This window comes from Lynx canadensis, chromosome A3 (genome assembly GCF_007474595.2).
Source record: "Lynx canadensis isolate LIC74 chromosome A3, mLynCan4.pri.v2, whole genome shotgun sequence".
Taxonomy (NCBI): domain Eukaryota; kingdom Metazoa; phylum Chordata; class Mammalia; order Carnivora; family Felidae; genus Lynx; species Lynx canadensis.
Window position 1 is genome coordinate 45,016,854 of NC_044305.1, and position 16,309 is coordinate 45,033,162.

Here is a 16,309-nt window from a genome sequence, read left to right on the forward strand (position 1 = left end):
CCAGTATTCTTTGCTGGTTTCAGCAAATTTAATAGGAAGGTAAACACATAAGAAATGTTATCAATAGAAACCTTATGAAGAACACTTTAACATGGAGGGAGGAATGGAGGAAGGAGAGGAGAGAGGAGTGTGGGGGAGGAGGGTGGGAGAGAGAGAGAGAGGGAGAGAGAGAGAGAGAGGCTGAGTGAATTGGTAACATGACCACCCTCAATGAATGGGGAAAATCTGTCATCTTTTGGGGGGTTACAGTTAGAGTCTCCCTTGTGCAGTTTCTGGGAATCAGCCTGATTGCTAACTGCCAGGAAACTGGTCATGTGGGGGATCTGTGTGCAGAACATGTAGCCACTGTGTATGGTTCGGGGGTCCAGCCGGTGAACTCCTCTAGGTAAAGGCTGATGAGTTACAAAAGTAGTTTGTGTAGCATCCACTTGCCAGCTTCACTTTGGGACCAATACACCTGCAGTCTTATGAGGGTCACTGGAATGATCCAGTGACACCAGGCAGAGTCTTCTGATAGGTTCTATGAACTTAATTTGATTTTGTTGTAGAAGAAAATTACAAAAGTCTTTTATATTAGGTAGGTGAGCACAATAATCCTCTCCAAGAGGGCACATGTGCACTTCCTGAGCGTGACCGCTGAAAGCTTACGGTTTTGTGAATAGGAATGGTGGTGGCAACCTCCTAAGACCGACTCAGACTAATCTGGGTTAAGCTCCAAATATGACCTACATCAAGAATGACAGAATTGGGTGGAGCCGAATGAGGAGTTTCCTCCCACTTGCTCTAAATTCTGGAACCTTTACCACCTGGCCTATCATAAAGGTGAAAGTATGTCTGACCACATCTTGGAGGAATCAAATGTGTTTATGTAGGGCTCACAAATAAACAAAGATTTGTGCTCCCTCTGCTGGTTCCCTACAGGAATATTAAGGTAGAAAGGAACCAAAAACAGTGTTGGCATCTTCAGCAAACACTGTTGATTTGTGTATACTGAGAACAACTCATTTAACTTGGTTTTGGGACATTCTTCGAAAAACTCAGTCTTTATCAGGTTTCAACCAAGGCACTTGGAAATTCTTAAAATCAGATATTAAATCAGACATACCTGTAGTCCTCCACTACCAAATTGCTAGCTGTGACTGTAATAGTGATTTGGGGATTCATTTATCAACAGACACAAGTGGATTCCTCCAAGGTTTTAAGATCTAGACACAACCTTTAAAGCAGTTCTTGGAAAAAACAAAATCTCAGGTCCAAGCTAAAGTTTCTTTTTTCTCTTCTTGTGTATAAGACCAGCTTCCAAAAGGTAAAGATTTATACTATTTATATCCTTTCCGATAATGTCAAACATTAGACTTGATTTTCCAAATCATTAGCATGCAGAAGAATGACCTCATGGTGAACAGATGCACTTGGCTGTGAGCTGCAGTGATTACATCAGCCCCGCCCAGCAGTCGAGGGTGCCCATTCCAGTTAACCCTTTGAAGGCCTCTCTGCAGCCCCCCCTTCCTTAGGAACATGCATGAAAACACAAGCCAAGTCCCTCACCCCAATGTGTGTATGTGTTAAATGAGTATGTATACCTGCATAAAACATATATGTATGTAAATACACACACACACACACACACGTGTGTGTGTGTGTGTGTGTGTTAACTGCACCAAATATTTTAACACTGGCTACCTTTCAGAAATTGCTGGTCAATAAGGAAGGAATCAAAAGGAACATAAACTACAGGGCTAAAAAAAAGGCAGCTCAAATACTTATTATGTACTAGGTAGTATGAGTACAAGTAGTAGACAGAATATGTATGTGGTAGGTGGTGTTTTAAAATAACATTTTCTGACTTGGAAAATAGTTTCTTTTTTAAACCTCTTTTTAAGAAGCAGAGCACCCACCTATTAGCTAACAATTAAAGACCCTACATCCTCATCAGTGGTTGACAGTGAATCATGAAGAGAAACACATTTACTTGGCTGGTGTGCACCTCTCTAGCTGCCTCCGGTGACAAGGAACAGCACTGGGGCAGAGGGAGTCTGAAGAGAAGGCATTTTCCAACAGCAGCGTCTTTGGGCACAAGCCACTCCCACTGAGCACACTTCCTACTTATGCATAGGACTCCAAGGCTGATATCACAGGCCTTCCCTCTAGAAATGGGACTGCTTGCTGCTACAAACACAGTGTGGAAGGAATACAGGGTTCAGGTTACTCTGCCTCTGCATTAACAACAAAGCCCCTTGCATGGAGGATACAAAGAAAACCTGGGAGCCCCTAATTCCTCAGATTGTGCATATGCATGTGAGCAGGAGCCCAAGGCCCTGCTTTGATGGCACTGCTGGCCGAGACGGTCTGATTGGGTCCTAAGTGCACTGTGGGGGCTTAAGCGGCTCAGGGTCAATTTTTCCAGTTGGCTTGAGGCTTGGAAGAGAAGAGTTCACCTCTGTTTCTTAGTTTAAGCTAGCTGGCTCATGTGGGTTTGACTGTACTTGTCCCGAGAAAATAGGAAACACCGAATAAATGAAAAATGTTTTCATCTGTAAAAGTGGTAATAGGCTGGGATAGGGATTCCTCAAAAGCAAAACTGCTATGTGAAGAGCGGAGGATGTGCTTTTGAAAATGTGCCTATTTATGGTCTGGAAATGCTCCGCCCTCACTGCACTGCCTCCAGATTTCAGTTCGCATCAAGTTCCTTTCCAGTTCCTTCCTCATCTTTGGTGTGGGCAGATATGCAAAGTGGTGACAGAGAACATGCCGCCCAGACTTAAAATTGCATTCATGGACTGATGTGATATGTGTACAAAAAATTTTATCATTCAACACGGAATGCTCTAAACCCTAAACATTATGAAATGTAATGTGGATGCAAACAATTTGAAAGGAGGAAGAAACAGCATTTGTCTTGATAGCCCATGTTTGGTTTCATGTTCCTTTTGTATGGGTCCCAGGGCCCACTCATGAGCTGTCAGACCCTTATCTGCTAAGTGACCTTGGCAACGTGATGCTCTCGAAGAAGCCTGCTAGCCATTGCCTCCAAATACCAGGTCCTGAAAAACCCAAATCACTTCTGGAGACTCACTTAAGATATTACCTACACACTAGCTCATTCGGATGGATTTAAATAATTATGAACTTTTGGAAAAGATCAAACTAATTTACATAGATGCTAAAGTATGCATGGAAAACAAAGCTCATCAATATTTGTTTCAGGAACATCTTAATCTAGAGCCTTAAGAATGTAAGAGTTAAGGAATGTCAATACCTAGTTATTATTTCATTTCTTCTAATTATAAGAAATAAAAACCTTTCTTAAGAGTTAAAAACAAACAAACAAACAAACAAAAAAACCCCAACAACTCACAAAACCCTGCACAGAAAAACTAAGTCCCAGGACCTCATGAGGATGAAAAAGAGCTGAATGCGATCTTTAAAAAATTAGCTTTGCTACAGATCCTTCATGTTCTTTCACCTACACACTAGAAATGATTTTCAACCTCTAGCCAGAGTGGTGTGAAATCTCCATTTCCCTTGAAACTGATTTTTTTTTTTTTTTGGTTTTAGATAGAATGTTGGCAGAGGGTATAAAAGAATTCAATTCACAGCTGTTCTACTTTTTTTTTTAATGTAGGAAACATTAATCAAAGCTTTAAGTTATAAGCTTTCTCATGTTGTTTAGTATTCCAGTTCAACAAAGATCAATAGAGGCCATCCCTGTGTTTCTTGACGCCTCACCAGGAAGCAGAGGCGTGATTATGTAAATCGCCCGGCTCCAGCACCTCGGCCAGCTTGCTTATCTCCCCGGCCTTCTGCCTGCTGCTCCTGGCTCCCTGTGCAAAGTGCAAGCCTCTCCCTCTTATCTCCCAACAAAGCTCAGAGAGGCAAGGATTGAAGCCAGCGATGTTAAACAATGATGCATGGCTGATTTTATTTGTAAGTGATTTATTTCACTGAATTTAATTTTTTTTCACTTTGTGTGTAAGATATTTAGTAACAAGTCAGAATCAGAGAAGTAAGGCGGTGTTCAGAGACAATTGACACAGGTTAGAAATCTATTAAGCATGCTAACAGTTGTGTCTACACCGGTGGAAGAAGAAGGAAGCCCCTCATTGAGAATTTCAACATGCATTGACTAAATATCCCATTTACTCTCTGAAAGGCAATTAATCTGTAATTACATGCAGAAATTCACAAGTAATTCTATTCTTTGGGAAAAAAAAAAACCCCACAGTAATCATATAATCAGTTTAAGGGGTAGTACCCTTTTTTTTTTTTGAATTGGAAATACAAAAAGAGTAAAACCTAAAAACAAGGACATTCATGGAAATTTCTGAAATATTCCATTGGCATAATAAATGAAAATGATTGAAAGCCAGTTTCTAAACAGGTTCCACGCCAGGTGCTGCGCTGGTCGGCAGCCTGTCCGTGTGACACAGGCCACTCCAGAGAGAAAGCGTGCACGCGGCTCTGCTGTAATGATGGACCAGGGGACACTGTCCTTCCATCTCTCTTGCATTAATCCCTGACCCGAGTATCTCGGCAGCATAATCCCCATTTAGCATTAGTAGCAACGGCTTCGACTGTGAGGAACACTTTTTTGATAAGTAAGCACTGGTTCGGGCATCGCTTTTAAACAACATATTCCCAGCTCAGCAAGAAACCTACACTCCTGAATGAACCGGAGCACATTACTGAGAAAAAGTTCATTAACCTTGCTAGATTCGGGGGTTAACAGGATAGCTGAAGAAAAGCACTGAGTGAACAGCTCGGATACAAAACAAATTAAAATGAATGTCATCATTCCTTTTGATATTCATTAGTTGATTCAGAGGGAGAATGCTCTTCTTAAATTTGCAAGCATTTATCTGTGAAAAACAGGTGTACATCTGCTGCTCGAGTGCGTCCTAAGCGTGGGAGGGCAGAATAATGCAGACACTCACCCGTTCCGCCGAGGGAGGGGCTGGGCGAGGGAGAAAAGACTTGGGCCGCGAAATCCTCAAACGTCATTACTTCTCGGTGGTTCTGAATTATTGCTTCGAGGTACAGAGCTCTCTCTTCGTAGCTGCAGTCATTGATTAAGGAAACAAGTGCACATGTGGAACGACACATATAACAATGACACGGTTCACTCTGGTTTGAATACGGTTATGCAACTTTTATGTGTGTGTGTGTGGGGGGGGGAAGAAAGTACCTTCCAAGTCTGTTAACCTCTTGCCAGGGAATTAAATAGAAGTCATAATTAACGGTAAGATTCTGATGTTGAGACCTGTTTCTCTTAGACTTCAGTCAGTTACATCCAGCACCAGTATTACTGAAAAATATGAACATCAATAGTTATAGAATCATAGCAAAAAATCATTAAGGTTGATCCAAACAAACAAAAACAGAGGCATTGATTGTGACGGCATCTCTTTCCACTGACGGCTGTGTGATGATGTCGGACCTTCCCTTCCTAGGTCAGTGGATAGAATGTTCTTCTCAGTCCCTATAAAATGAATTGACACTTGAAGCAAGAATTGGTGTACACTTAAAAAAAAAAAAGACACTGCACGGAAGAGGGAAGGCCAGGAAGGTATGCTCCAAGGGGGCACCAGTGCCTCAGGCCAGGACAGGCTACGAGCATTAGAAAATAGGAACTAATAAGTGGGGGACTCTAGCAGAGAGTGCACAATGCAATTTAAAAAAGAAAAGACTATTGCCTTTTAATTAAAACTGCAGTCTGGAACACACGCATTCAAATGTGTAATCAAAAACCAGTCACCAATAAAACTTACAAGCGTAACACGCTGAAGCAACTTTCCAGCTGTCTTAATAGGACCCCTGCGTGTGGCAGCCTTTCATAGGGCAGAAAGCAAATCTTCCCCTTTTGTGTATGGCTTCTGTTTCCTCGGAAGGTGAATCATGCACTTCCAATAACAGGATAACGTCAGAACAATTCGACAGCGGATGGAGGCACCGCGCGTATGACTTTATGAATTAACAGTTGGGGAAGTCGGCATGACGTCTCATTTTCCCCTTCCTAGTTATCAATGCAAAAGTTAAAAGGTGTGTTTTAGTCGTTTTGAAAATCATGCTAATTCTCCAGGAACACAGGGAATGTGGATCACCATCAATCAGTTCATTATTTGCTACTCTGGAAGAGCAAAAGTAATCCTAGCATTTCTCACCGTATTTTAAAACTATCTTTCCAAAACAGCCTCTTTAAAAATAAAAGTTGGTGACAATTATGCTTTTCCGATTAGCTTTCAGTAAGCATGTGTTTTAAGATTGGAAAATATTTTTCTATTTTCTTTTGTCAAAGTATGCATATGGATTTCCCAATGCAGGCCCTTCCTCTTCTGCCCCTCTTAATTATATTCAGAGGAAGATTTTTACACCATGAGACCAGAGGCATCTTGGGGCTGTGCTGTCTACTGCGGTAGCCATGAGCCGCATGTGGCTATCTAAATTTAAATTTAAATTAATTAAAATAAAAAAATAGAAATTCAGTTCCTCTGTCCCACTAGCTGTATTTCAAGCACCCAGCAGCCACATGCAGCTGGGGTCACTGTGCTGGATTGCATGGATGTGAAACACGTCCTTTGTCGTGGCGAGAGCTATGGGGCAGCTCTGTTCCAGAATTTCTCTTTACGTTTGCTCTATGTAACTTTAAAAAAGAATTCAAAAGTGGCCCCTCTGATGAATTTACAGTGTTTTATGCAGACAGTCACGGCAGCCGAAGGCCTGGGTGGTGGGAGTCTGAACCGGCTTCTCGAATGCAGGCTGAACTCCCAGTGACTCGCCCTGATGAACAGGCTGCCAAACTTCCACAGTGAGAGGCATCCTCTCAGGCCCAATTCTAGAGGGACCCACTAATGCCATTCACGTCTCATTATGAACACGCTTATTCTGCACAGCACTTGGCTGTCGCGCAGCTCGGCCCTCCGTGCACGGCCCCAGCAAGCCGCTGGTCCAGGGAACAGCAGGACGTTAGGCCTGAGTGGCCGTCTGGCGAACAGGCACTCTGACACTAAGCTGGCACGTGCTGGCCCAGCAGGGGCCGAGCGAGGCGTGACAAATTACTCAAAGAGCTGAGCTAAACTTATGGCTGACAACCACCTGAGCCTTAGGACAGCCGTGGCCCGCTGTCAACACGCAATTCATGACTCCCCCTTTCAGACCGCAGTCTGCTTGAGGGCCCGGGTTAGAGCAGGCGCGGCCCTCTAAAGACCTGTCATGCTCTGCCTAGAATGGTCCTGCTGTTTCCTGAAAGGCCCCACTGCGTCCAACACATCCACATACAGTGCTTGGGACAATGGTGAACAAAACAGAAGAGTGGATGCATTTTGCTAAATGTGCTATGGAAGCCACATATCTGCAAGAGTGGCTGCGATGTTAATCAAGTTCGCAGTCAACCCTACAAAGAGATGTCATGTATAATACCACAGAAATTGACCTCAGACAGCAGCTCGTCATCCTCTCCCTGAATGACACTATCCAGTTGGTAAGCTTGTCCCTGTCAAGGCTGAGAAATCTGGGCTCCTAAGAGCAAGTCCAGCACTTGAGTTACCGGGGGTGATAATCAAGTTTTGAGATTCTCTGACTTGAACATTTATGGTCTGACTCCTCAAAGAAGGCACTGTGGGAGACAGCACAAAAAGGTGCTTCCAGAACTGGATACCAGAGGAGGAAGTGTTTACCTCACAGAAGATTCCCAATCTCGCATTCACGCCCTTGTCACACGTAGCACACACTCCCCCACCCCCAGGCTGGTCCTATGCTGTCATTGGAGCGTTAACAGCGCTAAACTGGGTGTTGTCATCTAGACAAACATCCATTAGGGACTGCAGGGAGACCAGGAGATCACCAAATGCATTTTCATTCAAGGCCCACGCCAGGGCATGTAAACACCATGACAAAAAGAAAACAAACACCACCCCAATCCTGGCACTGTTTAGAAACAGCGAAGGAGCTCAGGGTGCCAGAAATCATTTCTTTTAGTAGCTTTAAAGAATGTACGTAGCTCTGGGATTTAACTGAATTTATTAGAACCTACTAACAAGGGCAATTAGAAGCAGCATCACCTGACATTTTCTTTTCTTTTTCTTTTTTTTAATTTGCATATAAGTGGACCCGTGCAATTAATGTTTATTTATTTTTGAGAGTTACAGGGTGCTAGTGGGGGAGGGGCAGAGAGAGAGAGACAGAGAGAGAGAGAGAGAGAGGGAGAGACAGGATCTGAGGCAGGCTCTAGGCTCTGAGCCATCAGTGCAGAGCCTGATGCAGGACTTGAACTCACAGACTGTGAGATCATGACCTGAGCTGAAGTTGGTCGCTTAACCAACTGAGCCACCCAGGCACCCCTGACATTTTCTTATCTAATATCTTAGGGCTTCAATGCTGGTTGTTTTCTATATAAATAAAAAAAAAAAGGCATTTATAATTTAGACATCGAAACGCTATTCTAAGGTTCCTCTCCTGTGTAAGACATGTTAAGATATGAACCGAATGCTGTAATAATGCCAGGCAGTGGATGGTCAGTGCCTCTGGCTGAAAGCAGGTGGCTAAAGAGACACCTGGTCACAAATCCAATACCTGTTTTAATACTAGCCACTGCTCTGTTGTTCTCTCAGAAAGTCCACTAACAAATGTAAAACTTCAATTCTGTTCTAAATTACTATCTCATTAAAAACCACACACAAGTATTTTTTTAAAGAGAGAATTTTCCCTTTGATTACTCAATTCGGAGAACATTTAAATTATTACCTAGCAATCCATCTTGGTTCCTAGATATTTTGAGTTTTTTCAGTGACCTGCTGTGTCTATGTTTTGATGTAAGAATTTTATCAATTACTGATATCCCTCTACTTGAATAAATATGTATTTGCCACTTTTATTTTATCAAAAACTTCCAGAACTTTCTGACACCCTCAAGACAAATTCAACTGGGTTAAAAAAGCCTGAGAATACAAGTCCAACTCCCCAACTTTATTCTGATTATTTGTTTTTATGTTTAGAAATGGCAGCAGCTGTCTGACAGGAAGGAGCTTGCCTTTTGGAGACAAGAGGGGCTTAGGTTTGAGTTCCAGCTTTCTCCCTGCTACCATGGGGGGACCCAGGACAAGCTGTCCCAATAGCCCCAGCCTCGGTTACCTGATGTGTAAAGCGAGGACACTGACATCTGCTCTTGGGACTGCCCAGAGGACCAGATGGAATCACATATTGAAGCCTCAACGCGACCCAGGTTCCAGAGCACAATAGAAACATGCGAGATGTGGACTGCCCGCTCCTTCGCCCCACTTAATATGGGCTTAGGGGTTCATCTCCCAGAAAGAACATAGTGGATAAGCTGGAGGAACCTCTGTGTCTCTAGGACAAGCAAGCCTCCTTTATGCTAGACCCTCGTGAGCTGGGGTGAGTGTCATGGCTTCCACATTACTGATCAGCAAGTGGAATGCGAAGGGTTCAAGTGATTTTCCAGAGTCACAGTCACTCAGTGGTACAGTTGGGACCAGAACCGAGGTCTTCTAACTTTTACTGCTTTCAGCTTGATTTCTAAAGTACACAGGATTAAGTTTGGGGTTTCGTGCAAGGTTGGGAGCTAAACTACTGACTTAAATCTATATGGTCGTGAAAATCAACCTGAGTCCATAGGCTTAAGCTGCATCGACACCCACAGACTATGCTGACTTTATAAATTCAGAAAAATAACAATTACCTCATTTTCATTTCTTTTTACTTAATCATGCTATGTGTTTGCTGACTGCTGTTTAGGATTTTCACCCTTTTCTCTGCTTTATTTATTTATTCCTTAAATTTTTTTTAAAATTTTATTTACTTTTTTGAGAGAGACAGAGCATGACTGGGGGGGGGGCAGAGAGAGAGGGAGACACAGAATCTGAAGCAGGTTCCAGGCTCTGAGCTGTCAGCAGAGCCAGATGTGGGGCTCAAACTCACAAACTACGAGATCATGACCTGAGTCAAAGTCGGATACTTAACCAACTGAGCCACCCAGGTGCCCCTATTTTTTTTTTTTTCTTTTAAGGAAAGACCTTCCCTAAATTTCCCAGGAGTGGCCACTAGGCCCAGCCTGACAAAGCAGCCTTGGAGGAGCCTTCTGATGTCATATCTGTGTGTCCTGCAGCAGTTTTCCTACCTATCCCTGGTTTTCCTTAACTCATGCAGCCCCTCATCGATGACACAAGCCCACCCAGAGCTGGTCGCACTTGTGACTCTGTAGACTCCATTTCCCATGGCAGTGGTCTATGAGGGGAGGGAAGCCAAGTTTCAGCACTGCCTGGGAGGCTCTGGACAACCCCATGTGCCTCTGAGAAGTCGTGGCACTTGCAAAGTTTGCCACCATTGCTTGCTCCATCCATCCCTTGAGGGTGTGACAGTGGAATAAAGAGAAGCCCTGACTGTAGTTACCATGTAGGACCATCTCATCTTAAATATCCTTGCATTTGTTTCCTGTGGCTGCTGTAAATGACCACAAACTGGTTGGCAGGGGGCAGGGGGCGGGGGGCGGGCTTAAAACAACAGAAGTTTGTTCTCTCACACTTCTCGGAGGCCAGAAGTTCAAAGTCAAGGTGTCAGCAGGGCCTTACTTCCTGCAGAGGCTCTATGTGACTGATCACTCCCATCCCTGCCTCCTTGGCTATACTGCCTCCTCCTCTTTGTGTGTCTCTTATAAAGACACTTGTTATTAGATTTAGGGCTCACCTGGATAATCCAGGATGATCTTCTCATGTCAAGATCCTTCACTGAGTTGTAAAGACCCTTCTTGGAATAAGTTAACATTCACAGGTTCTGGGATTAGGCATATCTTTCTGGCACCCACGACTTAGCCCATTATACTCCTTATGAGTATACCGTATTATACTGTATGGGTCAGGTTCATCCTTACGTCACTCATACTACCTAGCTTATAGGTGCTTTATGCAATATTTATTGAATGCCTAGGATTTGTGCCCATTGCTCTGGGTTATGACACTGCTAGATATATTTCAAGCAAAGGCAATTTATAAAGAGAGATTAGGGAGTTTTCAGTTTGAAGTAAAAATCTGCATAGATAAAAAAATAAGTGATACAAAACTTCCAGAAGAAAAGTATAGGGCAAATTCTTTATGACCTTGGGATTTGGAGTGATTCATTAAATAAGAAACAAAAACATGAACCATAAGGGGGAAGCCTGGTACATCTGGGCGTATTCAAATTAAAAACTACTATTTACCACAATACCATAAAAAGTGACAAGGTACAAAGTGGGAGAAGTCATCTACAACACACACAACTGACAAAGGGTAAATGTCCAGAACATGTAAAGAACCCCCAGAAATCAGTAAAAGAATCAAATCTAATCAAATTTATTAGAAAAAATGGGCAGGGGCACCTGGGTGTCTCAGTCGGTTGAGAATATGACTTAAGCTCAGGTTATGATCTTGCAGTTTGTGAGTTCTAGCCCCGCGTCGGGCTCTGTGCTGACAGCTCAGAGCCTGGAGCCTGTTTTGGATTCTGTGTCTCCCTCTCTCTCTGCCCCGAACCCACTCTCATTCTGTTTCTGTCTCTCTCAAAAATAAATAAACATTAAAAAAATAAAAAAAAAGTTAAAATGGGCAAAATACACAAGCATTTCCAGAACATAAACTATGAATGGATATTAAGGTGCTTAACATCACTAATAATCAGGGATTATTACAGCCACAATGAGATACCATTTTATATATACCAGACTGGCAAAACAAAAAAATCTAATAATGCCAAATGTCAGAGAGGATAGGCAGAGGAATTCTCAGAGCCTACTGGTAGGAGATAATTGGCTTAACTTCTCAGGAAGGCAATTTCACATTATCCAAGAAACAGCAGATGTGCAGACTTGTGGGCCAGCAATCCCACATGTAACAATGTTTATAATATTCTATAGACAGTGGCAAAGTCAAAAAAAAAAGAGAGAGAAACTATTTTTAAGTTCTACTGATAGATGCAGTCACATAGTAGAATATTATACAGCAGTGAAAATAAACCACAGGTGTGTGGATTAGTATGGATGAAACTTAAAAAACAATGTTAATGGAAAAGTAACTCACTGAAGAACATGTACAGTGCAATTCTATCTACATACATTTATATTTATTTTTAATTTTATTTTTTATTTTAACTTGTTTTATTTTTTATTTTTTTAAATTTACATCCAAATTAGTTAGCATATAGTGCAATAATGATTTTAGTAGATTCCTTAATGCACCTTACCCATTTAGCCCATCCTCCCTCCCACAACCCCTCCAGCAACTCTCAGTTCATTCTCCATATTTATAAGTCTCTTTTGTTTTGTCCCCCTCCCTGTTTTTATATTGTTTTTGTTTCCCTTCCCTTATGTTCATCTGTTTTGTCTCTTAAAGTCCTCATATGAGTGAAGTCATATGATATTTGTCTTTCTCTGACTAATTTCACTTAGCATAATACCCTCCAGTTCCATCCACGTAGTTGCAAATCACAAGATTTCATTCTTTTTGATTGCTGAGTAATATACATATACGTATAATATACATATACATATAATACATATAATATACATATAATATACATATATGTATGTGTGTATATATATATATATATATACACGCACACACACATATATATATCACATCTTCTTTTTTTTTTTTTTTTTTTTTTTTAAATTTTTTTTTTCAACGTTTATTTTTTTTGGGACAGAGAGAGACAGAGCATGAACGGGGGAGGGGCAGAGAGAGAGGGAGACACAGAATCGGAAACAGGCTCCAGGCTCTGAGCCATCAGCCCAGAGCCTGACGCGGGGCTCGAACTCACGGACCGCGAGATCGTGACCTGGCTGAAGTCGGACGCTTAACCGACTGCGCCACCCAGGCGCCCCCTTTTTTTTTTTTTTTTTTTTTTTTAAATTTTTTTTTTCAACGTTTATTTTTTTTGGGACAGAGAGAGACAGAGCATGAACAGGGGAGTATCACATCTTCTTTATCCATTAATCTATTGATGGACATTTGGGCTCTTTCCATACCTTGGCTATTGTTGATAGTGCTGCTATAAACATGGGGGTGCATGTGTCCCTTCGAAACAGCATACCTGTATCCTTTGGATAAATGCCTAGTAGTGCAATTGCTGGGTCATAGGGTAGTTCTATTTTTAGTTTTTTGAGGAACCTCCATACTGTTTTCCAGAGTGGCTGTACCAGCTTGCATTCCCACCAACAACGCAAAAGAGATCCTCTTTCTCCACATCCTCACCAACATCTGTTGTTGCCCGAGTTGTTAATGTTAGCCATTCTGACAGGTGTGAGGTGGTATCTCATTGTGGTTTTGATTTGTATTTCCCTGATGATGGGTGATGTTGAGCATTTTCTCATGTGTCAGTTGGCCATGTGGATGTCTTCTTTGGAGAAATGTCTATTCATGTCTTTTGCCCATTTCTTCTCTGGATTATTTGTTTTTTGGGTGTTGAGTTTGAGAAGTTCTTTATAGATTTTGATACTAACCCTTTATCTGATATGTCATTTGTGAATATCTTCTCCCATTCCATCGGTTGCCTTTTAGTTTTGCTGATTGTTTCCTTTGCTGTGCAGAAGCTTTTTATTTTGATGAGGTCCCCATAGTTCATTTTTGCAGTTGTTTCCCTTGCCTTTGGAGATGTGTTGAGTAAGAAGTTGCTGCGGCCAAGATCAAAGAGATTTTTGCCTGCTTTCTCCTCAAGGATTTTGATGGCTTCCTGTCTTCCATTGATGTCTTTCATCCATTTTGAGTTTATTTTTGTGTATGATGTAAGAAAGTGGTCCAGGTTCATTCTTCTGCATGTCGCTGTCCAGTTTTCCCAGCACCACTTGCTGAAGAGACTGCCTTTATTCCATTGGATATTCTTTCCTGCTTTGTCAAAGATTAGTTAGCCATACATTTGTGGGTCCATTTCTGGGTTCTCTATTCTGTTCCAATGATCTGAGTGTCTGTTCTCATGCCATTATTTTTATTTATTTTTTTAAAGTTTATTTATTTATTTTGAGAGAGAGAGAATGAAAACAGAAGTGGGGGGGGGGTGCAGAGAGAAGGAGAGACAGAATCCCAAGCAGGTCCTGTGCCACCAGCACAACACAAACTGTGAGATCACGACCTGAGCTGAGATCAAGAGTCAGAAGCTTAACCAACTGAGCCACCCAGGTGACCCTCTACATAAATTTAAAAAACAGGCAAAGTAAAACATACTGCTTTAGGAATACACACATATGCAGTGAAACTATCACCCAGATTATATCTGGGGTGGGGGAAGAGGCTGCATAGAGAAAGGTCAAATATATTGGTCAGTACACATGGGGGGCCAGTACAGGGGCATGTTTTATTATTCTTTAGAACTTATGTAAATGTTAGCTATTTTCTAGTATGTGTAAAATATCTCATAATATAAATAGGCAATCTGGTGAGAATGGAATATAGTACTAATCAAAGGGATCTTTTCTCACCTATTGTAAGGACAGAATGAGCTTCTTTAAACCAATGGCAGTGGGGCACCTGGGTGGCTCAGTTGCTTAAGTGTCTGACTTCAGCTCAGGTCATGATTTCATGGTTCATGAATTCGAGTCTCGCATCAGGCTCTGTGCTGACAGCTGAGAGCCTAGAGCTGCTTCAGATTCTGTGTGTCCCTCTTTCTCTCTCTGTCTCTGCCCCTCCTGCTTGCATTCTCTCTCTCTCTCTTTCTCTCTCTCTCTTAAAAATAAACATTAAAAACAAAACCAAAGGCAGATATAAAAAATATAGTTAGAGATAACAATGATAGGTCCATCTGATTCAGACACAGAAAAAGCAGAAAAGAGGCAGTGCTATTCTTAAGGCCTTAGTTCCAGAAACAGACCAAAATATGAGAGCTCAAAATTTCCAGAAAGGTGTGAAAAGCTGTGGATACAAATGCCATCCATGGGGTGGGGGAATATTGCTCCAGGAGAAAATATGTCTTCCTACAAAGATACTTTTGCTAGAATTACCTCACACTAAGAATGACAAAATGGGCTGAACTAGAGAATGGTGAACACACTACATATATACACAGGCCTGTGTGCATGATTTCTATTCAGCATCCTACTCTGCTCAGTACACTTGATTTCAAGGGACTGCCATTTTCAGAAAGCAAGTCCACATTCACTCAAATGCTTATCCATGCAAGAAATATGTGCTGAGTGCCCACCAGTGCTTGGTGATGGGCACATAACTGGGAAACAGGACAGGGGCTGCCCCTACCCTCAGCAGGCCCACATTCCAGCAGAGACAGGTGCACAGAGTAAGGGGAGCTGTCCTTACGTCAGTACCAGGTAGAGAGCGAGGACAGAAAGGGCAGGGAAGCCTCTGAAGCAGTGGCCAGAAAGGGGCTAATCAAGAGGGGGTGGGGGCAAGCAGCTGTGAGAGCATTACAGGCGCAGAAAGGCATGAGTTGGAAGGAGCCCCAAGGAGTTTCAGGACGTGAAAGGAGATTGGTATCCACCCCAGGGTGGCAAGAGGGGCAGGAGGTACATTTGAAAGACTGGCTGGGTCTGGGTGACAGGAGGTCTGAATGGTTTGAGGCAAGGGAGCAGTGTGGCCTCACTTAGGTTTCTAGATCACCCCGAGAAGGTCTGCCACCACTAAGGAAAGTCCAGCACGCCCTCACGTTTTGAAGAAGTCAATGCTGGCTTGCATCTATATGATTAATCCCTGGGCTTGTACAGTACTTGTTCTCTGCCTATTTCCAGGATATATATATATATGTTGAGCAAGTGGAAATGGTACGATGGCTACCTGCAGATTTGAAATGACCACAACTTCTGAGAATGGTCTTGAAGAGAAGGTGTCTGGTTGGATGATGTGCCTGACTTGGAGGGAAGAGGAAATGGAGCACAGGCAGAGGTGGAAGTAGCCCTCCAGGATGAAGCAGAGAACAAAGTGTTATGGACAAGATGGCGGGCACATTCCTCACACAAGGACAGATACTGTGCTCACAGAAATCTGGTGAAAAGGAGACTATGTAAAACAGCTGTGGACTGAGGAATGTTACCCTGAATCAAATGTTTTAAATATATCTATAGATATACTTTAAACCTAGTAAAAAGATGCATCAACAGTTGCAAAGAGTCTGAGCTCAGAGAAGGGACAGCTAAGAATAATTTACGAAACGAGGAAATTAATGAGATGATTTCTTCCATCAGTCCCACCACCAGAAGCTTTAGGAGGAGAGGATGCAGAGGATGGTGATAACACCTTTTCATTTCTTAGGCAAACAGCAGTCAAAGGATAAAGCTTTAAAATGCTCACTGGTCTTGGATATGACAGCAAAAGCACAAGCAACCAAA

At 42.4% G+C, this 16,309-nt stretch overlaps 1 protein-coding gene across 3 annotated transcripts in view; it reads right to left on the minus strand.

Annotated features, from left to right (window-relative positions):
* The window catches only part of RALGAPA2 (Ral GTPase activating protein catalytic subunit alpha 2), a 324,646-nt gene that overhangs the window by 17,543 nt on the left and 290,794 nt on the right, over positions 1 to 16,309 (minus strand). For all 3 annotated transcript variants that reach the window (XM_030310205.1, XM_030310203.1, XM_030310204.1), the window contains exon 38: positions 4,935 to 5,056. In XM_030310205.1, coding sequence (XP_030166065.1) covers positions 4,935 to 5,056 — 122 coding nt within the window. The remainder of the gene's footprint in view (positions 1 to 4,934; positions 5,057 to 16,309) is intronic.